Source organism: Cyprinodon tularosa, unplaced genomic scaffold, assembly GCF_016077235.1.
Source record: "Cyprinodon tularosa strain WSP-4 unplaced genomic scaffold, ASM1607723v1 ctg117, whole genome shotgun sequence".
Lineage (NCBI taxonomy): Eukaryota > Metazoa > Chordata > Actinopteri > Cyprinodontiformes > Cyprinodontidae > Cyprinodon > Cyprinodon tularosa.
The window spans coordinates 1415001-1429734 of record NW_024037970.1 but is presented as its reverse complement, the minus strand read 5'-3'; the positions used below and the strand labels follow the sequence as shown (position 1 = coordinate 1429734).

The window sequence follows — 14734 nt, the reverse complement described above, 5'->3', positions numbered from 1 at the left end:
CAACAACAATGGCTGCCGCCGGAGAGTTGAGGTGAGTAGATTCTGCTACTAGGTCTGTTCTAGAAGATATCGACAGCAATTTAATTTTAAAAGAGGAACAGAGAAACGCGATCAAGGCTCATCTTCTTATTCTAGGTGTGCAACTGCACGCTTTGATTTTTGTTGACAAAAACTATGCATCGCTTAACATACGTCACGCACTCCGTCGCTCTTATTGGTTGTAGGTCTATCCAATTGAGTACAGAGGCATTTTTTTTTCTGGTTCGTTCAAAACACGCCCCATAATCACAGCTCTATGGAGCAGTATCAGACTCATATTCTGACTAGAATTGAGTAGGACTACGTCAGGCTACTGTTCCTACTCATTTTAGAATAATTCTAGCATGTTAGGATCTATTTTTAGATCCCATGAAGCAACAAATACGCTAGACGTCTACAGAAACTCTGGAGGAGCTGCAGAGCTTCAGTTGTCATCTTTTTTCTTCCAAATCCCGACAACGCATGAAATCCCATAAAAATCATTATAGTCTTTGGTTTTAGGATAACGAGTTGCACAGAAAAGGTCCCAGTAAGGAAAGTTTAATGATCTTACCTCTCGAACTGCTCTTTCAGACTCCCCAACATACTTGCTCAGTAATTCTGGACCCTAAAAGAAAGATACATGTAAAACGGGACAGAGTTAACAAGGCTACTACAGAAAGAGCACTATGTTTGACTAATTTTAAGAATCTAATATTCTTCTAAATTAGTCAAAATCTTTTTCATAGTATTCCAACAGACAAAGTCCATCAGTAAAGTTTTCAATGACAGCAAAAGCATCTGCTCCTCCAAACATAAAATGGTGATAACTCAGAGCTGCGGCACAGCAGGACATCTTTTGTCCAATTTGTGTGAAATTCTTTCTATGCTCCCTGTACGCTGTGTACCGTTTCATGTTTGTATGTAACACATGTGGCTCACTTGGCAAAGATGCACATTTTCCACTCCGTGAGCATTAAAGTAGCACATCTGCTCGCACCATGGAGCAACTTTTCCTGTTATGAATGCATTCAGGCACATCAAATAGAAAAGCTGATCTTTAGGAAGATCTAAGGCATGGAACAGAGGTTTGGGCTCGCAACAGCTTTTTAAATATCTGTGCAACCTCCGGCCATATTTGTCAAGGCTATTGCTGGATTTTATATATCAACTTTGGAGCTTTCTTTTTTTTTTTTCACACTCGATTTAAAAAGAACAGCAAAACAATAAATCAAGGAGGAAGGAAAACACATTTTTCTCCAGGAGCCTTTTGCTATGACTGCTACTACTGCACAGGATGACCCAAACCAACCCAGATCTACTTTGTCTGTGGTTATTAGTGGAAGGACATGCATGCTTCACATAGAATATGATGTACTGTTTGTCCAAGCAGCTCCTGAAAAGTGCTGCTTGCATTAAAAGTATTAAAGATTAGGAGGCTTAGTAGGTTTGAAATGCGTCTTGTAGCTTAGGAGAAATAAGTTTTCTCCAAAACTCAAGGAACCAGAAAAAGAAGCAGAATTCCTGTTATTGTTATTGTGCAGAAACACACAATGAAATTAAAGATGAAATGAAATTAACGATGTGCTGGACGAACCTTCTAGGATCTGCTTCCAACTGAATGCAGCAGATCTGCAGAGATCAGACAGAGTTGAAGTTGTGTATTTTGGAAATGATCATTCAACTGGTCCTAATTATTCTTCCAATTATAGTAAAAGTCTTTTTTCAATCAAATACGCTGATATTTTTTTTTCTTGAAAGGTGTTTTGACATAGTAGAGCTAGGCGATAAGGCCAAAACTTCTAGCAGAATATATTTCTACATATCTGTGAAACAATTACATTTTAATCAGGGATGCAACTAACCATTACTTTGCAAAATGATTAATCTGTTGATTATTTTTTTAGATCAAGTGATTAGTAATCGGATAGCCAAAGGTTCCTTAAAGAAGATTAATTACTAAATAAAACCAGGTGAAACTAAAATGTTACCACTTGAGTAGTTCTGGATGGAGCATAATGATGGAAAAAAAAAAACTAGTTTTTTCTCTCAAATGCAAAATGTTAAATATTTGTTTTCACAATCTATATAGAATTACTGCTCTAAGTGGGTCGCTCTGTCAGCTAAAGGCATGTTTTGGAGTCTCTATAATTCAGTGAATGATTAATCGATTATTAAATAAGTTGACTATTATTTCAATAATCGATTAATCCGATTAATTGTTTCAGCCCTAATTTTAAAGTCAATAAAACAAAACCATCAGAAAGACTGCCAAGAATGCCCACAACAGATGTCTGTACAAACTTATGACAATGATTTTACAAAATGTATAAAACTGATATATTTATAATTAACTGATAATATATATAATTCAAATTATTAAAATTGAAACAATTAAAATATTGGCTTTAAAAAACAAAAAAACATCAAACTAGGAAACTTAGCTAATTATAAATGCAGTTATTAGAGATTGTTATGAATATTAAAATGTGTTTACAAGTCATGTGACCCTCATGGAATAACATTTCAGTGTGACATATATTAATACTGAATTAAAAAAAAGATTTCCGGCTTTCTTTAACTGAGTCTAACTGATGTGTTCCCTCTGGGGGTCGGTAGCGGTTTAAGTCGCTCTACAAAATCTGCCTAATGGTTCAATTTAATTATTTACGGAAGTTTATTTGATCAGCAAACTGACGCAGCCTTCAAATGACCCACAAGTTATATTCTGTAGTTTTAATTTAGTAGCTTGTTGCCAATTTCAAGGAAAAATATGAATATGTGTGAAATACTTTGAATGCCAGATTATAGAGAATTATGGTCCTAATCTGCGCACATGTCGGTTTGCTTTCCCATTGAGAGGACTCATGTCTCCATTCCTCTGTCCTGTTTTCTCTCTCCTAGATAAAGTTGAGGTAATGACAGAATGTTCGTCTCTTTTTTCTTTTTAAACTGAATCCTGGTCCTTAAACTGTGGTACATATGCGACTAGAGGTAGAGGTGAAAACAGACAGTGCAGAGTTTTAATTGGCAACAGTTAGATGTGCCTTGGAAATCAAAGTGATTGGAAGCTGTCTGTCATTCTTCTTTTTTACCTAAAAACTGAAATGTAACTTTTTAAAATGAAAGAATAAAATTTACATCACCGCCTTTAACAAATGGAATCATGCAAATGGATAACAGTATTTTTTATTTCTATATCGAGGGTTACTGCTTTAAAATTCGTATCATAAAGGGACTTGAAAACAGTATTTACTGACGTGGTATTTCTTGAAAAATATTTCACAGTCATTGCCTTAAAACCATTCCTGTTTCAGTGCTTAAGTGTTTAGCTGTGTCTCTTATTTTTATAAAGTCATGCTATAAAGTCTGGGTCCACTTTGTTTTTATATCCAATCCAGTGAATTTATCTAATAAATTCTGCAACATGTTTTAAAATATGTGGAAATTTTGATGTGGAAATCCTCTAAAAGTACGACTCTTTTTTTCCTTCGAGAGGAGACAAACATTCAGTCAGCCTTTAGAAGTATTTCCTCCAATGCGATCTACTCTTTCAACACCTCTTGGCTGATTGACGAGACGACACTTAACTTCCAGCCCTTTTGTCTCCTTCATTATTCCCAGGCTGCTGGCTCCATGGTAGAGCTGAGGCATGGACATGTTGACATTTCAAAAACACCAGCAGAGATACAAGATGTGTTTTTGTGTGCATTTTGGCATGCAGGTATGCATCTGCGACTGCTAGTGTGTTTGAGTGGCTGAAGGGAGGAAACCAAAATTGACAAGATGATAATAGGGCTTTTTTACATGGAGGAAACAGGCTGAGCCCTTAAAGTACCCACATTTAAAATGGGATAATGCATCTGTGTCAAAGCAACCGCAGCACTGGAAAAACCTGATACTGTTATTGCAGAAGGTTGAGAGCGGCTTTCAGCAGCACGGGGCAGGATGTTTTCTATCCTGTTTCAAAGAACAGATCTCTGGGTGATAACTTTAAAACTGTCTGCAGAACCTGAAGGCACAAATCTTTGTTTAGGGAGTAAAGCACCTTCAACACTTGGTGGCACCTTAACCCAGAGATGGAACCAGAAAATTTTTAGGCAGAGCTGATGGGCACTGTGTGGTGGCCAAAAACCACTCAATCTACATTAATCCTGTTTTACCAACAGGAAATCACTGAATACAGACTTAATTGTCATGAAGTCCTCACAAATATTTAACCACAGATATTGTTGGATTTAATAGTTTATGTTTCTGCGTGATATTACATTAAACGAGGTGAGCAGTTGCTGCTTATCTTTAACTAGATAGAAAACTCCTAATTGTCTTGCAGAGACGCATTTCCATTTTTTTCACATAAAACACAAAAAAACGTCCTGGAAAGAGCCTGAGGTCAGTATTTATCATCTTTAATGTTGATATATTGATGTGAATAAATAATTACTGTGTTTTTTACGTCAATTTCTGGTTACTATACTCACAATTCCATCCATCCATTTTGTTCTGCTTTGTTTGGGGCCGGGTCGCGGAGGCAGCAGTCTAAGCAGAGATGCCCAGATTCCCGATCCACACACACCTCCTCCAGCTGCTCTGGGGGGGACCCTAAGGCGACACCAGGCCAGCTCAGGGACATAGTACCTCCACCATGTCCTGGGCCTTCCACGAGGCCTCCTCCCAATAGGACATGCCTGGAACACCTCCCGAGGGAGTCAAGCAGGAGGCAACTGAAACAGATGCCCGGGCCTCAGCTAACTCCTTTCATTATGGAGAAGCAACAACTCTACTCTGGCTCCTCCCAGGTAACTGAACTCCTCACTTGATCTCGAAGGGTGTGCCCAGTCACCCTGCAAAGGAAACTCATTTTGATCGCTTGTATTCGCGATCTTGTCCTTTCGGTCATTACCCAGATCTCATGACCATAGGTGAGGATGGGAGTGTCGATCGATCAGTAAATCGAGAGCTGTGCCGCCATCTTTGCCACAACAGTCCGATAAAGCGACTGCATCACTGCTGACGCTGCACCTATCCATCTATCGATCTCACGCTCCATCCGTCCTTCAATAGCAATTAAAATGTCAAATTAGTACAGACATTTCACTAGAGAGCATCACTACTGCCCCCCTCTGGTTTGGAGGAAAATGCTCCAGAGGTGATGAATGACAAGGTGGGAACAAGAAATCACCTGGTAGGAGTGTTACGAGGGGTGGACAATGATTGGCTAAGAGTTGCTGTGGCCACGCCCTAGCTCCGCCCATATTTTACCACATTCATGCTATTGGTTAATTTATGTATAGGTGTTCAATAATAGCAAAAAATTAACCTAACGAATTATTTTTCGTAGTTTATACCTTAATCTTAAGGCTGTTGCTCTAAGCCACCTTTCAAAATTGGAAAGTCAAGAGAAAGTACAGGTAAAACAAGTTTTACATCTTCATAAGTACATACTTGGACTTAAACATGCCAACAGCAGCAGTCAGGGCAATAATAAGACTTCAAAACGGGTGCAATGCTAAACAGGAGGGGGACCCCAGTTGATCCTATCGCCACACAGTGAGTAGGGAGGTAATGGACTAAAAGCATTTTAGAGTTATTAAGTCTCCATAACTACCATTAGATTTAATCAGCATCCACCCTCAGGAATGTTTGGACAGCTGCAGAAAATGTACACTGGACTGTGCTCATTGAGCAAGAGAGGAAAAAAAAGGATTGATTTTGATTTTGTTAAGAGAACTGCAGAGTGGGTCTAATCATGTAAGATAAATGTGTCCAATTTAAAGTACGGTAGTGGAACTGTGATGGTGTGGGACGTTTCTTTTTCAAAGTCCCCGGGAGATTAGTTAGCACAGATCGCTTCAAGAAATCCTCATTGAAATTCAGTTATAAAAGTCGTCCTCAGCAGGTTGACAGAAAAATCAATAAATAAAAGGCTTGACTTTTTGTAGTTGGCCATCTTGGTGGGCAGGTATGATTCCCTAACGACCTGTGAGGCGAAGTAAAGCGAAAACAGACAGTAAGCTCTAAAGCAGGAGTGTCCAGTCTAGAGTACTTTGCATGTTTTGGATGGTTTTGCTCTGACACAACTGATCCAAGAGCTAACTTAGCTCCTAATGCTCTGCGGCATCAACTTAAGCCGTGCATACACTGTGAGATTTTTTCAATCGTTGCACGCAGCTACAGCATACATTGTACGATGAAACTGCAGGGTTCCGTCGCACAGAGTGAATTCACAGCCCCCGATGTACGTTCTACCACTGTGCAGCACGACGCTCTGATGCGATCTACCTGCTCACACTATACGTCTAAAAAAACCATGTTGGACTTAACTCCGCAGTGGGATGGTGCTACTCTGACTCGTCTATCCGGAAGCCAAATGAGTAGAAGAAGAACATGAAGCTTATAAGAGTGAAACGCGCTGCATTGGTAATTTGAGCAATCTTGTGCTGAAAGTCCTAAAAAGAAAAGGCAACAACGTATTTGGACAAAGACATGGCTGAGCAAACGTGGCTACTGCAATCTGTCAATTTTAAAGAAAGAACTCAATTTCACTCGCACCCCCGCCATGCTTCTTTGTTTTCCTCTGAGAGGAAGAAGAAGAATCCTTGTTTGCACACGACGGTCGGGGCAATTCCTGATCGGGAGGTGGTTGCGAGAGGATGATAGTCCCTCGTAACCCCCTGTACTCTACACGACACGCGATCAGGCTGAAAATTCTGGCACGACTGGAAAGTCGTCCCGAAAATGACAAAAAAAATAAATAAATCACACAGTGTAAGCCCAGCTTTACCAAACCCTTTGATTGAATTATGTACGTTGAACCAGTAAAACACTGGAGATCAGCTCCTGAGGAGTGACTCTTTACACCAGTCATCTAGATATATAATGAAATAAAGAATAATCAAACATTCTTTTCCCTGAATGTTAAAACCCGTGAAATATTACAGGAGAATAGTGCTTTGTTAAAACAAATCAACTTTTGAACTTTGAATCGATTCTCATCTTAACTCCTAAAGTTTACTTTCTATGAACAAAGGTCAATCTAAAAAAAGTATTTTCCACTGTCCCTTACAGCCACCATTAACTTTAACTTCAATTATCTCAATAATTTGCAGTTCAATGTTAATTTGATACTAATTTCATTATGTTGCATAACTAGTGATGTGATTCAGGTAATAGCTGAAAATGTATTCTTTGGTATAGGTAATCCAGTCAGAGATTGGACTGCATCTTAATTGATCAAAACAAATTACCTCTAAACCTTTACGAATCAGAATCAAATCAATTATTTAAGAGACTTTTACGCATTTTTTCCTCGTAAACACCAGTGGTGCTAGTACGTTTGGAGAATCCTATCGTTTAATCAGTCTCAGACAGTAAAGTAAAAACATTTTGGAATGTAAATTTTTGATAATATTGAGAAAATTTAAATTATTTTGGCAGGCTACAATAATATTGACTCAAATTAACAATAATCTAATTAAATCTGTTGATTTAGACCCTACCTATATTGTTATAGATTCCTAGTAGAGTGTGTCCCTTTCCCCCAGAGGATTGTGAGGCTAAAGCCTTTTTGCTACCTTTAGTTATTCAAAGGCCGACCAAAAAGAAAGAAAAAAAATCAAAGCCAGTGTGTTTGACATTGGAGGGTGAGGAAAAAAGGAGGAAAATTATCCCGCCTTACTGAAAGATAAGGTAGAAGGTCAGAGCAGCATCGGCTTCTGACTTAGTGATGCCAGTTGAGAGCTTCTGTCTGGACTTCCTGCCTTTTTCTAAATATTCCCCAATCAACGATTCAACAAGGCAATCAATCAACATCTGTCGACGTATCCTGAACGAGAGAGGAGTTAAGGGTGACATCGCAGGTGGGGGGTCTGGCAGAGAGGATGGGGTGATGAATGAGGGAGGACAAACACAGGGTCAAAGATCACAGGAAGAAGCCCTCTGCCGCCATACCAGCTTCAGCTCTTTAGGAAATCATCACCACCCGTTCGTAAGCCCAGGGATTACTTTATCTTTAATTGATGGTAATTTAAGTTATATTCATCTGAAATTGCGGGAAAAATATAATATATGAAATTATAAACGTTTCGAGGCACTTCTCATTTCTTTAGTCTTTAGTGTTTTTTGGACTTTGGATGCTATTTAAATTTATTTCGGTCCAGTTCCTGAACATTTTCAAAAGCTATTCTTTTATTTACTTTATAAAAATATCCTTATTTTAAGCTCAAAATTCACTAAAGATGTTTTTCTAAAAACTTTTTTTTTGCACATTTTTCAACATGACTGATCAGCCATGTGCTGCATCCAGTGACGGAGCTACACTTTCTATTGTTAGACAAGTCTATGAGAGTTTTATAGCCGTAGTTTTTAATCATTTGCATTTGGGGTATCCAAATGTTAAATATATTTTTGTGCATGTTCGGCACCAAGGGGATATGATTTGTGTATATAGCTTTCCATTTCTTAACAATGTGACAAAATTGGAATCTAAACCATGGCAAAAAATATGTCAGCGTGTGAATGTGTTTATGAATGGATTAATATCTTAAAAACAGAAGCAAAGCAAAGTACTATACAAATACAGAGCATTTACCATATAAAGTGTTATCTTGTTTTATTCTCCCTACAGCGGTCACAATTTACTGGATTATACTCTTTGATTAGTATGGAATTAGGCCTTTGTCTCTAAATCCTTGATTTTCATCTTTCTCCTTCTTCCTCTCCTGTGTTGATCCTATAAAATCATCTATTTTTCTTCCTTCAGATTCCCGCTTGTCATTCTGTCTTTAGCTTTTGATTTTTTACTAATATGCACTGTTAATCTTCCTTTAGTTCATTGAATGCAACCTTTCTGAAATCATAGCACCAGGGGTGGTAAGTAACCAGTTACATCTATGACCATCTAAACATGCAAAATATTATTTTAACAACAAATGTAGATATTATTGGCCTTATCTGCTGCTTTTGATCATAATTCACATCAGCTGAAGCTGATATGAACACGCAGAAGCAGATTTACACTTAAGTAGAGGAGAATCTACAGGTGCATAAAAAGCAAGAGAGCACAGATAAAGAGTATGAAGTTATGCGTGTGATATACTGTAGGTATATAGTATTTAATGTGGACATAATGAACTTTTAAAATGTGTTTGGAGAGTAGTTAGCCTGCATTTGCTTTAAATAAAACTGCTCTTTTTAATCCGTTCACCCTTTTGGCAGAATTCTGACTTCAGAGTAGAGAAAGGCTTTGTTTGTAACACTTCTTGTTTTGGTCTACACACAGAGCCCAACAGCCCAACAAGTGACTTAGGCTACGTTCACACAGCAGCCTGAAGTGACCCGATTTTTTGCCCATATGTGACTTGGATCTGATCTTTTCATGGCTGTCTGAACAACACAGATCCCATTTTTTCCAATGCGACCTAGGCCACTTGGCTATGTGGTCCTGAATCCGATACGAATCTGATCTTGTCTGAACGGCCAGGTCGCATTCATCCGACCTAAACGCCATTAATACCAGACAAAGGTCACTATTCTGGATCTTGACATATAATAGGAAGCAGCAAGAAAACGACAACCATGGTGGACGATGCGGTTTACACAGGAGATCACATACAAGTCGCATATATTTGGCATATATTTATATCAGATACGAATCTGATCTTTTCAAATGCAACCAGTGTCTGAACAGCCAGGTTGCATCCATCCGACCTGAATGTCATTAATACCCGACAGTGGTCACTTCTGATTCTTGCAAAAGTGGCAGAAAAAACAACAATGGTGGACAATAATGCCGAGACTAGTATTTATGTTTAACCAGCTTGAAAAGATTTAGTTTTTAAGGTTGAGAGGTAGAAGTTCTCCAGCACTAGCATCCATGTTTACTTCCGTAAACACAGAGCATTCTTGCTTGTGACATAATTGCGTCCTCCACTGCGCATGCGGGACACTTAAATTGTATGAATGTAGTCCACACTGGGGGTCACATACGCATATATTTGGCAATTAAACAGCAATGCAAAAACATCGCATTTTACAAAAAAAATGGGAATTGAGCATCAAGGCCTGCAGTGTGAATGTGGCCATAGATTACTTTTGTTAGTAGCAGCCTGGTTAGTTGATCAGAGCAGATAGAGGCCATAAGCAGCTCAGACTAAATATCAGGTTTTGGTTTACTTAGTTAGTTTGTTCATTGAAAGGTTGTTTACAGTCTGGGTTTCCAGTTGCTGTTTAAAAAAATGGATTGTTCCGCACTCTGTATTGAGATGACTGGATTGAGATTTGTCTGCATTTCCGATGGGGAAAAAAACAACAAAATATCCTCTGGGGACCTTATTGTCAATATATTTGGGACCTTTAAATGTCTTTTTCTCCAGCTGTAAACATGATTAACACTGTCACAAAACCCAACCTATAGTGAAGGAGCAGGAAAGACCAAGGGGAAAGAAAACAGGCAAGGAGGAGTACGTTAAGACATTTTTGGAAAAGAAAACAGAAAAAATATGAAGTGAAAAATGCAAAGTATCTTTAATGTCTAATAAATGTTGGAGGAATGTGTTTTAAACTAAACAGTAAATGCACCCTTATTGGATGACTGAATGCCATTTATTTAATTAAGAGACAAAATGCAACACAAATTATGAATAATGCTGAGCTGCAAATGCAGAGATTGTTAGATAACAACAAATCATCACTCCTTAGACTAATGGCTGACTCATACGCACAGTTTTGGCAGAACATTCAATCAGGAAAAGGATATGCAGACCAACATCTGTAAAACATTATGTCTTCATTTTTTATGTATCCCATCAAATAAAAGAAAAACAGCCAGCTTTAGTACCATCTTTAATTTTAACTCATCAGGAAACCAGCAAAGTAATTCGATAACTTTAGGTCAGCACAGAGGGATGAAAAAAAATAACTTGAATTGAATGGTGAAAACTCACTTTAATAGCCAGAAAGTTGAGGCCACTTTCATTGGCCAGGGCTTTGGCTATCATGGTTTTGGAGCAGCCTGGGGGCCCATAGAGCAGGACTCCTTTTGGTGGTTGGATCCCCATGCGGGTAAAGGCCTCCGGGTGCCTCAGGGGCCACTCCACGGCCTGCTTCAGTTTCAGCTTCACCTCTGCCATCCCACCAACATCAGACCAGCGGACCTGGAAAGATGAAGCCAAGGTAAACCATCCTACTTAAATTAAAGCTAAATGAAAAGTTATTTTCATCCAAGCTGACCTTGTTCTGTAAAAAAATGCTGTAAAAAAATTACAATAAAGGTTAGAAATCAGAGGGGAAAATATTAAGCAGGAAATGAGGGGGAAATTAGAGCACCTGATTCCAATAATTGGGATAGGTAAGAAAATACATTTGGCAATATTGTATGAGGTGCCCCCAGGGACATAAATCAGAATTAACTTGCATATACACATATTAAATTACACTCTTCCATATAATATACTGAAAACCTCACACAAACACTAGTAAAAAGCTCTCACATAAACTAGTGAAAACATTTACCTCTTATATAATCTACTCAAAAGCTCTCATACAAAGTAGTGAGAACTGTTCATATAAACTGGTAAAAAGCTTTACCTTTCATACACACTACTAGAAAGCTTTCATATACACTATTAAAAAGCTCTCATATACACTACTAGAACGCTCTCATATACACTATTAGATAGCTCTCATATACACTATTAGAAAGCTCTCATATACACTACTAGAAAGCTCTCATATACACTATTAGAACGCTCTCATATACACTACTAGAACGCTCTCATATACACTATTAGAAAGCTCTCATATACACTACTAGAAAGCTCTCATATACACTACTAGAACGCTCTCATATACACTATTAGAACGCTCTCATATACACTATTAAAACACTCTCATATACACTATTAAAACACTCTCATATACACTATTAAAACGCTCTCATAAACACTATTAGAACGCTCTCATATACACTATTAGAAAGCTCTCATATACACTACTAGAACGCTCTCATATACACTACTAGAACGCTCTCATATACACTACTAGAAGGCTCTCATATACACTACTAGAAAGCTCTCATATACAATATTAGAAAGCTCTCATATACACTACTAGAAAGCTCTCATATACACTACTAGAAGGCTCTCATATACACTACTAGAAGGCTCTCATATACACTACTAGAACGCTCTCATACACGCTACTAGAAAGCTCTCATACACACTACTAGAAAGCTTTCATATACACTATTAAAAAGCTCTCATATACACTACTAGAACGCTCTCATATACACTATTAGAAAGCTCTCATATACACTATTAGAAAGCTCTGATATACACTATTAGAACGCTCTCATATACACTACTAGAACGCTCTCATATACACTATTAGAAAGCTCTCATATACACTACTAGAAAGCTCTCATATACACTACTAGAACGCTCTCATATACACTACTAGAACGCTCTCATATACACTATTAGAACGCTCTCATATACACTATTAAAACGCTCTCATATACACTATTAGAACGCTCTCATATACACTACTAGAACGCTCTCATATACACTATTAGAAAGCTCTCATATACACTATTAGAAAGCTCTCATATACACTATTAGAAAGCTCTCATATACACTATTAGAACGCTCTCATATACACTACTAGAACGCTCTCATATACACTATTAGAAAGCTCTCTTATACACTACTAGAAAGCTCTCATATACACTATTAGAACGCTCTCATATACACTACTAGAACGCTCTCATATACACTATTAGAACGCTCTCATATACACTATTAAAACGCTCTCATATACACTATTAGAACGCTCTCATATACACTACTAGAAAGCTCTCATATACACTACTAGAAAGCTCTCATATACACTACTAGAAAGCTCTCATATACACTACTAGAACGCTCTCATATACACTACTAGAAGGCTCTCATATACACTACTAGAACGCTCTCATACACGCTACTAGAAAGCTCTCAAACACACTACTGGAAAGCTTTCATACACACTATTAGAAAGCTAAAATATATGGTCCCCCTCCTTTAATTTAGGCAAACATTGCTCAAATATCACCGAATCCAGATGGTTTGTTGTTGATGAAGAGAGGAATAAACACAGTTTAAGATTTGCAGATAAATTAATTTGTTTCCATATTATGGAACTGCTATCAGGCACTTCCCATCATCTTATATCAGTAATAAAAAATTATCAATACAAATTTGGTATTTGGTGACTTGACTTTTATTTCTGTCAGGCTGAAGTGAAAAAACTTGGAAAGAGACTGATTCTCTTGGTGTTTAAAATAACAACACAAAACGGCATAAGAAAACCGCATTTATTATTTTTATTTTACAATTTTGTAAACAACAGCGGCTGATTAAACTAAATGTCTCAACCTTGTATAGTTTTACGACTTTTTATTTAACCAAGAAATGATCCGAAAGGCCTGGGAAATGATCAGATCCGCTTATGTGGCTGCAATGTGCGGCGCGCTCCCGACACAGGTGGAACAGATTTTCACATGGGAACAGAATTTCGCACAACACCGGAAAAGGATCTCTGTTGAAGCAAAAACATAAAAAATAAAGTCGAGTAATGCCCATGCTTCTGTGAGTTGTTTAGCGGATAGCTGAGCATGAATCAATAATTTTATTTGATACAATTTCGGCCGGAGATAGCACAAAATGTACGGAGCTAGCCAGAATGACCTCCGTTTAAAACAACTTCCGGTGTAATGACGGTCCTTCCTGTTTCACTGAAACACCTTCCGTTTCAACTGAAATCCGCTAATAGCTTTTCAGTAGTGTGTATGAGAGCTTTCTAGTAGCGTGTATGAGAGCCTTCTAGTAGTGTACAGGTGCTGGTCATAAAATTAGAATATCATGAAAAAGTAGATTGATTTCAGTAATTCCATTTAAAAAGTGAAACTTGTATATTATATTCATACATTACATACAAACTCATATATTTCAGATGTTTATTTTGTTTAATTTTGATGATTACAAATGACAACAAATGAAAATCTCAAATTCATCATATCAGAAAATTAGAATATTGTGAAAAGGTTCAAAATTGATGGCCCCTGGTGCCACACTCTAATCAGCTAATTAACTCAAACCACCTGCAAAAGCCTTTAAATGGTCTTTCAGTCTAGTTCTATAGGCTACACAATCATGGGGAAGACTGCTGACTTGACAGTTGTCCAAAAGACGACCATCGACACCTTGCACAAGGAGGGCAAGACACAAAAGGTCATCGCTAAAGAGGCTGGCTGTTCACAGAGCTCAGTGTCCAAGCACATTAATAGAGAGGCGAAGGGAAGGAAAAGATGTGGTCGAAAAAAGTGTACAAGCAAGAGAGATAACCGCACCCTGGAGAGGATTGTGAAACAAAACCCATTCAAAAATGTGGGGGAGATTCACAAAGAGTGGACTGCAGCTGGAGTGAGTGCTTCAAGAACCACCACACACAGACGTATGAAAGACATGGGTTTCTGCTGTCGCATTCCTTGTGTCAAGCCACTCTTGAACCACAGACAGCGTCAGAAGCGTCTTGCCTGGGCTAAAGAGAAACAGGACTGGACTGCTGGTGAGTGGTCCAAAGTCATGTTCTCTGATGAAAGTAAATTTTGCATTTCCTTTGGAAATCAAGGTCCCAGAGTCTGGAGGAAAAGAAGAGAGACACTTCATCCACGTTGCTT

At 38.1% G+C, this 14734-nt stretch overlaps 1 protein-coding gene across 1 annotated transcript in view; it reads right to left on the bottom strand.

Annotated features, from left to right (window-relative positions):
* Positions 1-14734, bottom strand: part of spata5 (spermatogenesis associated 5) — a 194521-nt gene that overhangs the window by 126764 nt on the left and 53023 nt on the right. Inside the window, exons 11-12 of the mRNA XM_038308548.1 lie at positions 10962-11200; positions 593-646 (exon numbers count right to left, since the gene is read on the bottom strand). Of these exons, the coding sequence (XP_038164476.1) occupies positions 593-646; positions 10962-11200 (293 nt within the window). The remainder of the gene's footprint in view (positions 1-592; positions 647-10961; positions 11201-14734) is intronic.